This window comes from Pan troglodytes, chromosome 7 (genome assembly GCF_028858775.2).
Source record: "Pan troglodytes isolate AG18354 chromosome 7, NHGRI_mPanTro3-v2.0_pri, whole genome shotgun sequence".
Classification (NCBI taxonomy): Eukaryota; Metazoa; Chordata; class Mammalia; order Primates; family Hominidae; genus Pan; species Pan troglodytes.
Genome location: NC_072405.2, coordinates 55,806,594 through 55,822,244, shown reverse-complemented (window position 1 = coordinate 55,822,244; position 15,651 = coordinate 55,806,594). Strand labels below are relative to the sequence as shown.

At 41.5% G+C, this 15,651-nt stretch overlaps 1 protein-coding gene across 31 annotated transcripts in view; it reads right to left on the bottom strand.

The window, feature by feature from the left end:
- SPIDR (scaffold protein involved in DNA repair) overlaps positions 1-14,953 on the bottom strand; it is a 475,230-nt gene extending 460,277 nt beyond the window's left edge. For 12 of the 31 annotated variants that reach the window (XM_009455295.4, XM_009455298.4, XM_009455297.3 and 9 more), the window contains exon 1: positions 14,825-14,938. In XM_009455295.4, the coding sequence (XP_009453570.2) occupies positions 14,825-14,857 (33 nt within the window). In that variant the 5' untranslated portion in view covers positions 14,858-14,938. Of the gene's footprint in view, positions 1-14,824 lie in introns of all 31 variants that reach the window. The other 19 variants (XM_063817077.1, XM_063817071.1, XM_063817069.1 and 16 more) reach the window with 10 other exon arrangements.
- Positions 14,954-15,651: the final 698 nt, after the last annotated feature.

Sequence of the window (15,651 nt, the reverse complement as noted above, 5' to 3'; positions counted from 1 at the left end):
GGTCTATTCATCCACATTCCAAAAATATTTACTAAATACAAAATTACGTATGGGGTACCCAGCTACCAACGTGACATAACTATTTTAATGTTTTCCTACCCTATTAGAGTCTTCTGATTAGACATTATCTTCCAGTTATAACTGTAAAATAGACAGTGTTGTATTCTGCTTTTATTTAAAATAATAAAATATTTTCTTTACACAGAGGTTCCACTCATTTTAAGAATGGAAACTAAAAAATACATGCAACGCCAATGGAAATCTTATTTACACATAAGAATACATACTCTGCTTTTGATTTTATCAGAATGGAAAATATTATTCTTACCTATTTTTCAAACAACACACCCATGTAAAACTAATGACATTAAATTTTAACATAATAATGTACAAATTTTTAAATATATATAAGCAGTTGTATAAAAACGGGCAGGAAACAGATCCAAATGCTTATATTATCAAAATGCTTATGTTATGCTGATTATAGGTTTTATAGATTTATGGGGGATATTTTCTTTTTTCTTTTTTCTTTTTTTTTTTTTTTTGAGACTGAGTCTCGCTCTCTCCCCCAGGCTGGAGTGCAGTGGCGCAATCTGGGCTCACTGCAAGCTCCACCTCCCGGGTTCACACCATTCTCCTGCCTCAGCCTCCCAAGTAGCTGGGACTACAGGCGCCCGCCACCACGCCCGGCTAATTTTTTGTATTTTCAGTAGAGACGGGGTTTCACCATGTTAGCCAGGATGGTCTCGATCTCCTGACCTCGTGATCCACCCGCCTCGGCCTCCCAAAGTGCTGGGATTACAGGCGTGAGCCACCCCGCTGGGCCTATGGGGGTATTTTCTGTTGTAGTCTTTATTTTCTAGCAGCTCCACAATAGCTGTGTATTATTTTTATGATTAGTAATGAGAACAATTGTTTAAAACTGTTCTAGGCCGGGCGCGGTGGCTCATGCCTGTAATCCCAGCACTTTGGGAGGCTGAGGTGGGTGGATCACAAGGTCAGGAGTTCAAGGCCAGCCTGGCCAATCTGGTGAAAACCCGTCCCTACTAAAAATACAAAAATTAGCCGGGTGTGGTCGCAGTGCCTGTAATCACAGCTACTCAGGAGGCTGAGGCAGAAAATTGCTTGAACCCGGGAGGCGGAGGTTGCAGTGAGCCAAAATCGCGCAACTGGACTCTAGCATGGGTGATAGAGCGAGACTCCATCTCGGAAAAAAAAAAAAAATTCTGAGGAAAACTGAATTCCAATCTAGACTTCTATTCCCGGCCAAACTATCAATCAAGGGGAAAAAATAAAAGATATTTTTAAAACGTGCAGGAACTTTACAATTTTACTTCTCGTGATTCCTTTATTAGGAAGATACTGGAGAATGTATCTCAACGAGAAGGAAAGAAGACATCTTATCTGACTAGTAATGAACATAGAATTTAAAAATTTAAGTACAGGGAGATGGAGAACAATGCAAAGGAAAATATGTAGCAATTATTTACTCTGGTGCAACAAAAATGTTCCTCATGAACTTTATAAATAAATCATAATCAATGATTGAAGAAAAAATTGTAAAATCATTTGACAATACAGTATTTTTAAATAGGGAAGGTAAAGATACTGTGCTATAACATGAAATATATCTGGTCATTATCCCAGGTTCCTGCCATAGAACTCCTACAACTCTAAGTGTAGGAGTTCTAAGTGTAGAACTCCTACAATTTCCTAAGTGATAGGAATATCTTTTGTTATTTATAAAGAATCCCTTTGATAACTCCTAAGTTTATCCTACTGAGGTCACTTAGGGTGGGGCCCCTAGATAACTTGAGAACGGAGTGACTTAGCAAAAAGGCCAAGTGATTAGAGGATTAGTGGGTTGGTATTTTCAGCTCCACTCAGTAACCTCTGAGAAAGGAGGAAGCTGGAGATCAAGCTTTATAAAAACACTTTAACAGCCAGAACCATGGCTTACTCCTTTAATCCCAACACTTAGGGAGGTCGAGGATGGAGGATCTCTTGAGCCTGAATTTGAGACCAGCCTGTGCAATATAGCAAGACCTCATTTCTACAAAAAATACAAAAATTAGCCAGATGTGGTGGCATGAACCTGTGGTCCCAGCTGCTCAGGAGGCTGAGGTAGGAGGATAACCTGAGCCTGGGAGGTCGAAGCTGCGGTAAGTCAAGGTCAAGCTACTGCACTCCAGCCTGGGTGACAGAGCAAGACTGTATCTCAAAAAAAAAAATGAACAATTAAAAAAAAAACAACTCTTTAACAAGATTCGATGAGCTTCTCAGTTGCTGAACATACAGAGGTACTGGGAGGGTGGTTCGCCCAGAGAGGGCGTGGAAGCTTCAAGCATGCCACCTGCCCTCAACCTGTTCATGTCTTACTCTATCCATCTCTTCACCTGGCCGTTCATGTGCTTCTATTGAATTCCTTTATAATGTCCATGTCTTGCTCTATCCATCTCTTCATCTGGCTGTTCATCTGCTTCTATTGAATACCTTTATAATAAATCAGTAAAGGTAAGTATTTCCCTTACTTATGTGAGCCAACATAGCAAATTAATCGAACCTAAGGAGGAAGGTTTGGGAATCCCTATTTATATTCAATTGATCAAAAATATGAGTGACAACCTACTACTTGCAATTGACCTCTGAAGTGGGGCCAGTCTCGTGGGACTGAGCCCTCAACCTGCGTGATCTCACACCATCTCCAGGTAGAGAGCATCAAAATTGGATTAAATTATAGGATACCCACTTGGTGTCTACTGGATGCTTGGTGTCAGGATAAAACACCCCACACATCTGGGCATAGAACTGTACTGTGTTAAGCATGAGAGAAGAGGGGAAAACAGTTTGTTTTTCCTTTTTATGGGTACCTAAGTGAAAAGTCAAGTTTCTGTAACTCATTTGAAGTGGTAAAATGTTGCATATGTAGACTGTGGTAAGTTACATATGTATATTATAATACCTAAAGAAGCCATTAAGAAAACTAAAATGGGCATGGTGGCTCATGCCTATAATCCCAGCACTTTGGGATTTCATAAATACTGCTGTCCTCACCTTTCAATGTGTCCGCATGCCTAATTTCTCCTAATCGTGAGACAAGAACCCAGATTTTAGCTGAACTAAGGAGCAAAAAACCCTGCATCACTACGCACGTGCCCAGGAAAAAACTGAAAAAGGCCCTAACCTCTGAACTCTGGATCATCTCGAGGCGCTGCCCAAGGAGGAAATGAAGGTTAAACTGGCATTACAAATTGCCAAAGCATATGTCTCAACAGAGTCCCTCTGTAAAAGATGACAGACTTACTGGCTCAAAGCATTTAAGGTAATCTCTATCCAATAATCCACAGACAACTAAACTAACCACATAATGTCTTCATTAGCTACACACGACAGGCAATACAAACTTTATTAAATTCATCCAGGAAAATCATTAAACAAAATTATAGCACCAACAACAAACAGAAACCCTGGGGAGGGGATGGGAGAATTTAATATCCAGAAATTAATATGAATTAATTCAAATCATACTATTTAAAACGTCCAGTTTTCAAGCAAAAATTATAGGCCAGGCGACGTGGCTCATGCCTATAACCCCAGCACTTTGGGAGGCCAAGGCAGGTGTATCACCCGAGGCCAGGAGTTCAAGACCAGCCTGGCCAACATGGTGAAAGCTCATCTCCACTAAAAATACAAAAACTAGCCAGGTGTGGTGGCGTGCACCTGTAATCCCAGCTACTCAGGAGGCTGAGACTTGCTTGAACCCAGGAGGCAGAAGTTGCAGTGAACCGAGATCGTGCCATTGCACTCCAGCCTGAGCAACAGAGAGAGACTCCATCTCAAAAAAAGAAAAAAGAATACAAAAATTAGCCCAGCGTGGTGGTGCATGCTTGTAATCCCAGCTACTCAGGAGGCTGAGGCAGGAGGCTGAGGCAGGCGAATAGCTTGAACCTGGGAGGTGGAGGTTGCAGTGAGCTGAGATCATGTCATTGCACTCCAGCCTGGGCATCGTGGTGAGACTCTGTCTCAAAAAATAATAATAATTATAACACACATGAAGAAACAGGAAAGCATGATAAGGAAAAAATGTAGTCAAAAGAAAATGTCCCTGAGAGGAGCCAGAAGTTGGACTCACTAGACAACGACTTTAAATCACTTACTATAAATATATTCAAAGAAATAGAGGAAACTATATCCAAAAAGTGAAGAAAATTATAAAAATGCCTCACCAAATAGCGAATATCAATAAAGACACAGAAATTATAAAAAGACAGAACCAAACAGAAATTCAGGAGTTGAAAACTATAGTAACTGAAATGAAGAATTCACCAGAGGAGCTCAACAGCAGATTTGGCCTGGCAAAAAAAGGAATTCACAAACTTTAAATCAGACAAATGAGATTATCCAAGCTGAGAAACAGGAAAAAAAGAGTGTAAAGAAAAATGAACAGAGCCTCAGAGACCTGTGGGACACCATCAGACACACAAATATATGCATAATAAGAATCTCAGAAGGAAGGAGAGACAGAGGTAGAAAGAATATTTGAAGAAACAAAGCCCAAAATGCTTCCTCAATTTAATGAAACGTTATACAACCAAAAAGCTTAAAAACTCCAAATAGCATAAAATCTAAAGAGATCCACCCTAAACATACCATGTCAACTGGTGAAAAACAGAGGAAAAACTATGAAAGTAGCAAAAGAAAATATACGTCATATACAAAACTCATCATATACAAAGGATCCTCAATAAGTGTTAACAGCTGCATTCTTGACAGAAACCATGAAGACACCACCCTACCCTGAGGAACAGCAGAATACACATTATTCTAATGTAAACATGAAACATTCTCCGACAGACCATGTTAGGCCATAACTCAAGCTTCGATAAATTTAAAAGGAGTGAAATCAAAGTAATACTGTTCTTAGACAATAATAGAATGAAATTTAAACCTTACAATAAAAATAAAATGAAAATTCACAAGTATGCAATAATTAAACACACTCCTAAACAGCCAATAGATCAAAAAAAGAAATCATGAGAAAATTAGAAGATAACTTTAAAAGGAATGAAAACAATATACACTAAAACCTATAGATGCAGCTAAAGCAGTACTTACTGAGAAATCTGTAGCTGTAAATGACTACATTTAAAAAGAAGAAAAATCTTTAGTCAATAAAACTTCCATCTGGCAGAAATAAATGACAGAGAGAATAGAAAAACAACAAAGAATATAAAAAAAAAAGTTAGTTCCTCAAAAAGATCAACAAAATTGACAAGCTAGGCTGACCAAGGAGGTTTGGGGGTAGGGAAGAGAAGATTTAAACTACAAAACTCAGGAATAGAAGGAAGTGAGGAAGCACTACCAATTTTGCAGAAACCCAAAAGATTACAGAGAACATTATAAGGAATAATATGAACTACATACCAACAAATTAAATAACTAAAATAAAATGAACAAATTCCGAGAAAGACAAACTAGCAAAAGCGACTCAGAAATAAAAAACTGATCAGAGAGCTGTAACAAAGAGATTGAGTCATAACTTTAAAACTTCCTACAAAGAAAAGCTGAGGCTCAGAGTACAATGGTGATTTATACCAAACATTTTAAGAAACAGTATCCAAAATACAGAAGAGGGAATACTTTCTAATTCACACCATGAAACCAGTATTACCCTGATAAAACCAAAACATAACAACGAAGCACAGAGCAAAACTGTTCATGAATATAGATGCAAAAATCCTCAACAAAATACTAGCAAACTGAATCCAGCAACATATACAAAGACTTATACACCATAACCAATAGAGATTTTTCCCAGGAATACAAAGTTAATGTAATATTGAAAATTCAATCAATGTCATATATTAACAAAATAAAGGATAAAAACCACGGTATTGTCTCAATTAGATGTAGGAAAAGCAACTGACAAAGGCCAACAACTATTCCACAGTAAAAACTCAACAAACTAGCTATAGAAGGTTATTTCCTCAACCTGATAAAAATGTATATACAAAGAACCCACAGCTATCATCATACAGAATAGTTAAATACTGGATGCTTTATCCCTAAAAGAAGGAAAAAGAAAGGATGTCAACTCTTCCCACTTACATTCAATATTTGACTGGAGGTTCTAGCCATGGCAAGGAGAAGAAATAAAAGATGTCTAAATTGGAAGTAGTAAAATCATCTCTACTGACAGACAGCATGGTATTTTGTTTTCTTTCTTTTTTTTTTTTTTAAGAGACATGGTTGGCCAGGTGCAGTGGCTCACGCCTGTAATCCCAGAACTTTGGGAGGCCAAGGTGGGCGGATCATGAGGTCAGGAGTTCGATACCAGCCCGGCCAACATGGTGAAAGCTCGTTTCTACTAAAAATACAAAAATTAGCCAGGCATGGTGGCACACGCCTCTAATCCCAACTACTCAGGAGGCTGAGGCAGAAGAATAGCTTGAACCCAGGAGGCAGAGGTTGCAGTGAGCTGAGATGGTACCACTGCACTCCAGCCTGGGTGACAGTGCAAGATTCTGTCTTGTGGGGGAAAAAAGATGGTCTCACTCTGTTGCCCAGGCTGGAGTGCAGTAGCACGATCATGGATCACTGAAGCTTCTACCTCCTTTAAAAAAAAAAAAAAAAAAAAAAAAGGAGAGGGTCTCACTCTGTTGCCCAGGCTGGAGTGCAGTAGCACAATCATGGCTCACTGAAGCTTCCACCTCCTCGGCTCAAGCAATCCTCTTGCCTCAGCCTCCCGAGTAGCTGAGACCACAGGCATGAGCCACCACATCCTGCTAATTTTTGTGTTTTTTGTAGAGACTCAGTTTTACCATGTTGCCCAGGCTGGTCTCGAACTCCTAGGCTCAAGTGATCCACCCGCCTCAGCCTCCCGAAGTGCTAGGATTACTGGTGTGAGCCACCATGCCTAGCTGCATGACCTTGTACACAGGAAATCCTAAGGAATCCACACTTCAGAAAACCCAAAAAATTATTAGAACCAATAAATGAGTTCAGCAAAGTTGCAGGATACAATCTCAATATTTTAAAAAATCAATGGAGCTGGGTGCGGCTGGCTCATGCCTATAATCCCAGAGCTTTGGGAGGCCAAAACAGGAGCATCCCTTGAGCCCAGGAATTTGAGACCAGCCTGGGCAACACAGCGAGACTCCATCTCTACCAAAAAATTAACAAAAAATATTAGCCACGTGCAGCAGCATGTGCCAGTAGAACTGCATTCAAAATAGCATCAAAAAGAATAAAACTCTTAGGAATAAATTTAACCAAAGAAGTGCAGGACTTTTTCACTGAAAACTGTAAAACATAGATAGAAATTAAAGAAGATCTAAATAAATGAAAAGACAACCCATGCTCATGGGAAATAATATTGTTAAGATGATAATACTCTCCAATTTGTCTATATATTCAAAACAATCAAAATCCCAGATGGCTTTCTGCAGAAATTGACAAGCTGCTATTATTCATATGGAAATGTAATGAACCCAAAACAGTTAAAAAAATCTCAAAACAGAAAACAAGTCAGAAACTCACACTTCTAATTTCAACACTGCCAAGTTACAGTAATTAAAACAGTATGGTACTAGAATAAAGGCAGACATGGAGATCAGTGGAATAGAATTCATAGACCAGAAACAAACCTTTACTTTTATGGTCAACTGATTTTCAATTAAAACAAAAAAGTGCCAAGACAATTCAAGGAGAAAGAACAATTTTTTCAACAAATAGTGTTGAAACAACTGGGTATCCACATCGAAAAGAATGAAGTTGTACCCCTACCTCACAGTGTGTAGAAAAATTAACTCCAAATGAATCACAGACCTAAATGTAAGAGCTAAAACTGTAACTCTTGGAAGAAAACATAGGAATAAATCTTTGTGACCTTGGTTTAGGCAATGATTTATTAGACATGACACCAAAAAGCACAAGAAACAAAAGAAAAAACAAATTGGACCTCATCAAAATTATTAAAAACATTTGTACTTCAATAAGAAAATGAAAAGAAAACCCAAAGAATGAGAGAAAATATCTGCAATCATACATCTTATAGGGGAACAGTATACAGAATTTTAAAGAACTCATGATTCCACAATAAAACAGCAAATAACCCAATGAAAACGCAGCCAAATAAGCTGAATAAACATTTCCTCAAGAAGATACAGAAATGCCCAATAAGTACATGAAAAGATGCTCAATCTCATTAGGGAACTGCAAACCAAATCACAGTGAGGTAACACTTCATAACCATTAGGATGACTAAAAGTAAAAGACAGGCAATGGCAAGTGTTAGCAAGAATGTGGCAAAATTAGAATGTTCATTCCTTGCTGGTGAGACTGTAAAAGGTGCAACCACTTTGGAAAATTTTAACAGCTATCCAAAATGTAAACATACAGTTATTATGTGACCCAAAAATTCCACTGCTAGAGAAAGAAAAACTTAGGTCTACATAAAAATGCATATACAAATGTTCAACGCAGGCCAGGTGCGATGGCTCACGGATGTAATCCCAACACCTTGAGAAGCTGAGATGGGAGGATCTCTTGAGCCCAGCCAGGAGTTTGAGACCAGCCTGGGCAATATAATGAGACCGGATCTCAATTAAAAAAAAAAGTTCAAAGCAACATCATTCTTAACAGCCCAAAGGTGGAAATAATGCAAATGTCTATCAACTAATATATGGATTTTTCAAATGCAGTATGTCCATGCAATAAAAAATTTATTCAAAATAAATAGGAATGAAGTACTGATACATGCAACAACATGTATAAACCTGGAAAACATTATGTTTAATGAAAGAAGCCAGTCACAAAATGACCACACTTTATATGAAATGTCCAGAATAGGCAAATCCATACACACCAAAAGTAGCTTAGTGGTTGCCAATGGATGAGGGAAGAGAGAATGGGGAGTGACTAGTAATAGCTATGGGGTTTCTTTTTGGGGTCATGAAAATATTCTACAATTAGGAACATTTGTACAACTCTGTAAATATACTAGAAACCACTGGATTTTCCACTTTAAAAGGGTAGATTTTATTATCTATAAAACTGAATAACAACATTGCCAATGGGACTGCAAAATTATACAGATATAACCACTTTGGAAAAGTTTGTCAGTTTCTTATAGAGTTAAACATCAAATTACCATAGGTTCTGGCAATTACATACTTAGGCATTTATCTCAGAGAAATGAAAACTTATGTTCACACAAAAACCTGTACACAAATGTTTATAGCAGTTTTATTTGCAATAACCAAAACCTGAAAACAGCCTAGAGGTCCTTCAATAATAAATGTTAATCCAAACTCTGGTATATCCATTATATGGAACACTACTCAGCAATTAAAACAAAGAAACTATTGGCCAGGCACAGTGGCTCATGCCTGTAATCCTAACACTTTGAGAGGCCGAGGCGGGTGGATTGCATTGCCTGAGCTCAGGAGTTCAAGACCAGCCTGGGCAACACGGTGAAACCCTGTCTCTACTAAAATACAAAAGATTAGCCAGGCATGGCAGCAGGTGCCTGTAGTACCAGCTACTCGGGAGGCTGACGCAGGAGAATTGTTTGAACTGGGGAGGCGGAAAGTTGCAGTGAGCCGAGATCGCGCTATTGCACTCCAGCCTGGGCAAGAGAGTGAGACTCCAACTCAAAAAAAAAAAAAAAAAAAAAAGACAAAGAAACTACTGATATGCACAACAACTTCGATAAATCATGAGAGTTTTATGTTGTATTAAAAAAAAAAAAAACTTCAAACCGGGCATGGTGGCTCACGCCTGTCATCCCAGCACTTTGGGATGTCGATGCGGGCGGATCACCTGATGGTATTAGGAGGTGGGGCCTTTGGCAGGTGATTAGAAGTTACGGGATTGATGCCCTTATAAAAGAGACCTTGGAGAGCTCCTTTACCTCTTCCACCATATAAAGACATGGTAAGAATATGGCTGTCTGTGAACCAGAAAGCAGGCCCTCACCAGACATGAAATCTGTCAACACTTTGATCTAGCAAGGCCCAGCCTCCAGATTTAGTTTATAAAACAATTATTCTCTATATTACTCACAATTGTCTGTGAATTTACAGTTATCTCAATAAAAATAAATGGAATGAGATGTCAAGGGACTGCTGAGTTTTACAATAAACTTTTTTGTACTATTTTACCTTACCTATGAACATATATTATTTTGACTAAAAAGAAAACATGTTTTCTCTTAAATGAGGTACTCTATGCAAAGTGCTTGACATATAGAAAGTTTTCAATAAAAGCTCTCTTTCCTCTCTTTCCCTTTGGTTTGAGGAATAAGACAATCTCTAGGCCAGGCACAGTGGTTCACGCTGTAACCCCAGCACTTTGGGAGGCCAAGGAGAAAGAATGGCTTGAAGTCAGGAATTCGAGACCAGCCTCAGCAACACAGCAAGACTCTATCTCTACAAAATAAATTTAAATATTAGCCAGGCACAGTGGCATGGCCTGTGGTCCCAGCTACTCGGGAGGCCGAAATGGGAGGATCACTTGAGCCCAGGAGCTCAAGACTGCAGTGAGCCATGATAGCGCCCCTGCGCCCCAGCCTGGGCGACAGAGTAAGACTGTCTCAAAAAAAAAAAAAGACAACTGAGATGTCAATACTAAGTAGTCTAATTCTGAGATGTAGAGCCACCAGTAAATCATTCAATGAGACTATCAAGGCCTTAAACTGGAACCATGAGGTACTCCTACCAAGATAACTATGAGAATTTCCTGCCATCACTGAAAAACTTGAAAATGAGCCTTTTTCCTATTTCTTGTTCAAGAAGCTGAAAGACAGCAATTCCAGGGAAATCTAGAGACAAAGCAGTAGAGGATGTACAATATCTTTGTCCTCATATGATTTCTTTAATTTTCATGGTGTTTCATTATTAATTGCTTTAATTATCACCAACATTTATTGAGTGTTTATATGCTCGGTATATCATCGCATGCATTCTCATAATTTAATCCTCACATCAACCCAGCAATATAGGTATTAACCCCATTTTATAAAGAAACGACAACTCAATGTTAGGTATATTGCCCTATTCAGAGAACTTGAATAGGAGACAGTGGTTGCAGTGAGCCGAGATTGGGCCACTGCACTCCAGCCTGGGTGGCTGAGCAAGACTCCACCTCAAAAAAAAAAAAAAAAAAAAAGAAAATCTCAAAAGGCAAGCTGCTGCCCAAGAACAGGAGTATATGTGGTCGTCCTTGGCTACTTCATAAGGAAAGGGAGAACACAAGGCATAAAGGGAAGAATCACAGCATGTTAAGGGATAGTGAGGGGCTAGGGCAGGAGAAACTCATGGAGGAGAGGGGAGTGAGGAAAGAACTAAGATACCCCAGCCTTTGAGCAACTGACTGCCCTAATCTCCCTGGGACTTAAATACCACATATCTATATATGTGATATATAGGATATATATCTATATATCCTAACATCAGTTAAGAGGCAAACAACTTTCTCACTTCTTATAGGTTCGACTTTCTGAATCACTATGGGTTTCCTCCTCTTCCTCTTTCAATTGCAGTTGCCTAAATCTCACCTTTCATTTGTAGTCTGTCAACCCAGTCCTTTCTATTCTATTCCTAATTCCACCACCTTAGTCCATAACCACATCACCTTTTATCTTTAGAGTCCTGATATATCTGTGTGGCTTGTCCAAAATTGCAAAATCATTCAGCTGTATTGCTGAGGCAGATATCCGAGTCTTCGGACTAGGGTATTTCCTCCTGTTTCTTCATACCTGGAATACTTGCAAATCTTCTAAACTAGTTCTCCTTTCATTAATTCATCAGGTATCTAGTACATACAAGGGATATGACAGGTATTCTGGGGAATATGGGCTGAAGAAATAGTCCCTAATCTTAAATGTCTAGAATATAAGGGAATAAAGGTGTAGACACAAATAAACCTAATGTAAGACATGGAAAAGTAAGAGTTATTTACATAAAATTCCACAGACTACAGAAGAAAGTTCATTTACAGCTGGGATAATTTGGGAGGTGAAATTTGGGGTGGGCCTCAATGGATGACTAAGATTCCAATCAGCAGAAATGGGAGAACTGGCATTATTCCAAACCAAGAACATACAGAAGAAAGTTCATTTATAGCTGGGATAATTTGGGAGAAGCTGGGATTTGAAGTAGGCCTCAATGGATGATTAAGATTTCATGGCCGGGCGCAGTGGCTCACGCCTGTAATCCCAGCACTTTGGGAGGCCGAGGCGGGCGGATCACGACGTCAGGAGATCGAGACCATCCTGGCTAACACGGTGAAACCCTGTCTCTAATAAAAATTTTAAAAAAATTAGCCCGGTGTGGTGGCTGGCGCCTGTACCGAGATCGCGCCACTGCACTCCAGCCTGGGCGACAGAGCGAGACTGCGTCTCAAAAAAAAAAAAAAAAAAAAGGTTTCAATCAGCAGAAATGGGAGAACTGGCATTATTCCAAACCAAGAACATATGCAATTACCACCAAGGGGCAAGCAAGTACAGTGACAGCAGTAGTCTAGTTTACCTATAAGATAAATAATGAGCAAAGCTGTAAAGGAATAAGACACAGGTATTATGGAGGCTGTGAATAACAGGCTGAGAGCCTGAACAAAAGCAAGGTCTGGGGCAGACTACCTGGATACAAATCCTAGCTTCTTCCCTTAACTGCTGTGTGACCTTAGGCAAATTACTTAGCCTCTCTGCTGAGCCTCAGTTTCCTCATCCATAAAATGAGACTAATGGTATCTACCTCACAGGACTGTTAAAATAATTAAATTAGTTAATACATATAAAGCACTAAACACAGGATAAGTCTGCAGTAAATTATGATGTAGCCAATAAGAAGTAAAATGAGATTTAGATAGAGGACTAACAATATAATCAAAGTAGTGCCTAAGGGAAAGTCACCTCTGAAGATGGAATGGGAGCATGCTAGCCAGCACTACACATCAACACTCCAACCATTAAGTACTTTTGAGACTGACCGAGGGAGACAGAAACAAAAAATAAATTCCTGGGAAATACTGTGGAAGCCAGCCTCCAAGGTGGCCCCTGTGATCCCCACCTCCTGGGGACCCTCTATAGTCTCCTCATACATTGTACCGGGTTGGTCCATGCAATGAATAGACAGGAGATGGGATGTCACTTCTGAGTTTAGGCTATAAAAGACACGGGGACCGATATCTTGTTGCTCTCTCTCTTGCTCTTGGGAAAGCCAGGACCCTGTTGTGAGCTGCCCTATGCAGCTGTCAAGAAACAACCACGTGAGTGAGCTTGGAACTGGATTCTCCAGCTCCAACGACCCTTTATTTGACTGCAGCCTTGTGGGAGATCCTGAACTACAACCACTTAGTTGAGCCGTTCTCAGATTCCTGAGTCTCAGAAACTCTATGATATAATAAACATTTGTTATGAACTGCTTCAGTTTTCAGCAACGTATTACACAATAGACAACTGTACGACTACTAAAAAAAATTGAGTAAAAAAAAAGAGTCTTGAAAAATGACAAGATGAAGAGACCAGAAGTGAACGTCAATTCAAAAATACTAAGATTTCTAAGTCAAGAGAAACTGTTAGGGCCGGGAGGACTAAGGGTGAGATGATGATTATGTGATGCACTAAGTTTGAGCTCTAGGGAAAGATCTAATATAGATCTGAAAGTCATCTATACAGTTAACTTCAATGTATGACATTGTCCAAAGCAAATATGGAACATGTGAAAAAGCACAAGGTCAAAAATTAGAACATGGCACGAACACAGTAAAGAGAAGAAAATGAGCTGTTGCAAGACAGGAAAACAATCATGGATGTTCCAAAAGAAATAAAAGCAGGTGGTGAATGTGTCAAACGCTCCAATGACCAAGTAAACAACTTACACTGGATTTAGCAAATTTATATATTTCCTTGATTTTTTTCACACATTAATGCTTCAGAAACCAGACTGTATCTTATAATCAAGAGGTGCCTGAAATGAATTTCTTTATTCCCTAAAGCCAGTCACAAAATTGATAGTGTGGGCTGATAATCAATGGTATTTGAGAAGCGAGAAAGCATGGTAGTGGTAAAGAAGTTGAACCAGTATATGTGGTCTATTTTTTCCAGGAAGTTTTCAAGTAAAGGCAAGAGTCAAGAAAGGAGGTCCTGTATGTGCTTTTTAAAAACCGTTTTACTATGAGACAAACGTATTTGAAAGCAAGGAAGTTAGAAGAAACTTTAAAACGATAAAGGACACATGCCATGACAAGCACAATTAGCAGAACAAAAAAGGATGCACTCGCGGATACAGGTGCAATGAAACACCATTCAAGCAACGATTCCTAGGCACCCGCTCCCGTTCTGGAACCCGAGGCAGCGCGGTGCCCACAGATTGGGCAGTCAGCCGCACAGTCCCCTCCGAGTGCGGCAGGAAGAGAGACAGAGTTGACAGTGGATTATCCGCGGAGACGGGTAAAGCCACGCCAGGATTCCCTGCGGTCTGGTACATTGCACCAGAATCAAAAAGAGACAAGAGTAAGGCCAAGTACCCCCGAGGCGGACATATGCTCCCGCCCGCTGCGTCCCTCGGCGGTCCCACCCCTCGCTTTCCGTACCGCCGCTGAGGGCCCGGCCCGCACGCCTGGACCGGAGCCGGACCTGGGGGCGGTACCCCGCTGCGCGGGCTTGCTCCACGCACGCAGACGGGACCCGCCACCACCTAGCCCTTCACCCCCAACGCCCACCCTCTCTCACCCCAGCAGCCCGGGGCCAGCCCCGCGCCTGCCCGCCGCTTCCCCGCAACGCGGGAAACGGCGCGGCGCCCACTCCCGCCCCAGAGCCTACCTTAGAGCCTAGAGCGCGGCTGCCGCGGGGCATCTCCGGGAGCGCCGCCTGAGCGCACCGCCTCCTCAGCGCGCCGCCGTCCCACCTCGGCGCGCCGCACCGCGCCCTGCCATTGGCGGGCGCTCGGGCGCAGGGCGGGGCTTCGGCGGGGGGCAGGGCTTCTCCGGCCCCGGCGCTCCAGGGCCTCCCGGATGGCCTAGTCGGGCTCGGAGCCCGGAAGGAGTGCGCCGCGGCAAGTCGAGCTTCCCTCCCCGGGGCTGGGGGTTCCGCGGAGCTCGCTCTGGGCTGTGGCGTTGCTCGCCCGCGAGCTCCTGGGGAGTTCGGGGGAGCTGCTGGGCTGGTGCCTGGAGCGGGGGCCGCCTCCAAGTGTTGTCTTTCGAATTAAGTTACTGTCGTCTGTGTTGTCAGGCAACAACTGACCTTAAATAAAAATGAAAACCAGAAGTAGGCTACACATGCAATAGGCTACACATGCAATAATGGATACTTAAGGAATGGGAGTGGCTGCTGGTGACTGGAGCAGAGAGGGTGTGGTTTCTCCATGTTTCGGGGCCGGGGGGAAGGAGTAAAGTCTAAGTGTTCAGAGCCCAGACGGCATGTCGGTCATCACATCACCGGGAGAACTCGTGGAGCCTGAGGAAAGACTACGGGGTGCCAGAGTCTGAAGGGGCAGAAGATTGCATTCCTATCACGTTCGCCGTGGCGCACAGGGGCTCCGCTGGGGCCGCCGCTCCCGCGGGAGAAGTGGGCCTGAGACGGTGCGGCGTCGACCATAGCCGGCCCAGCAGAAGCCGGGGAAGGCCACAAGTCTAACTGGGTCCGAGTAC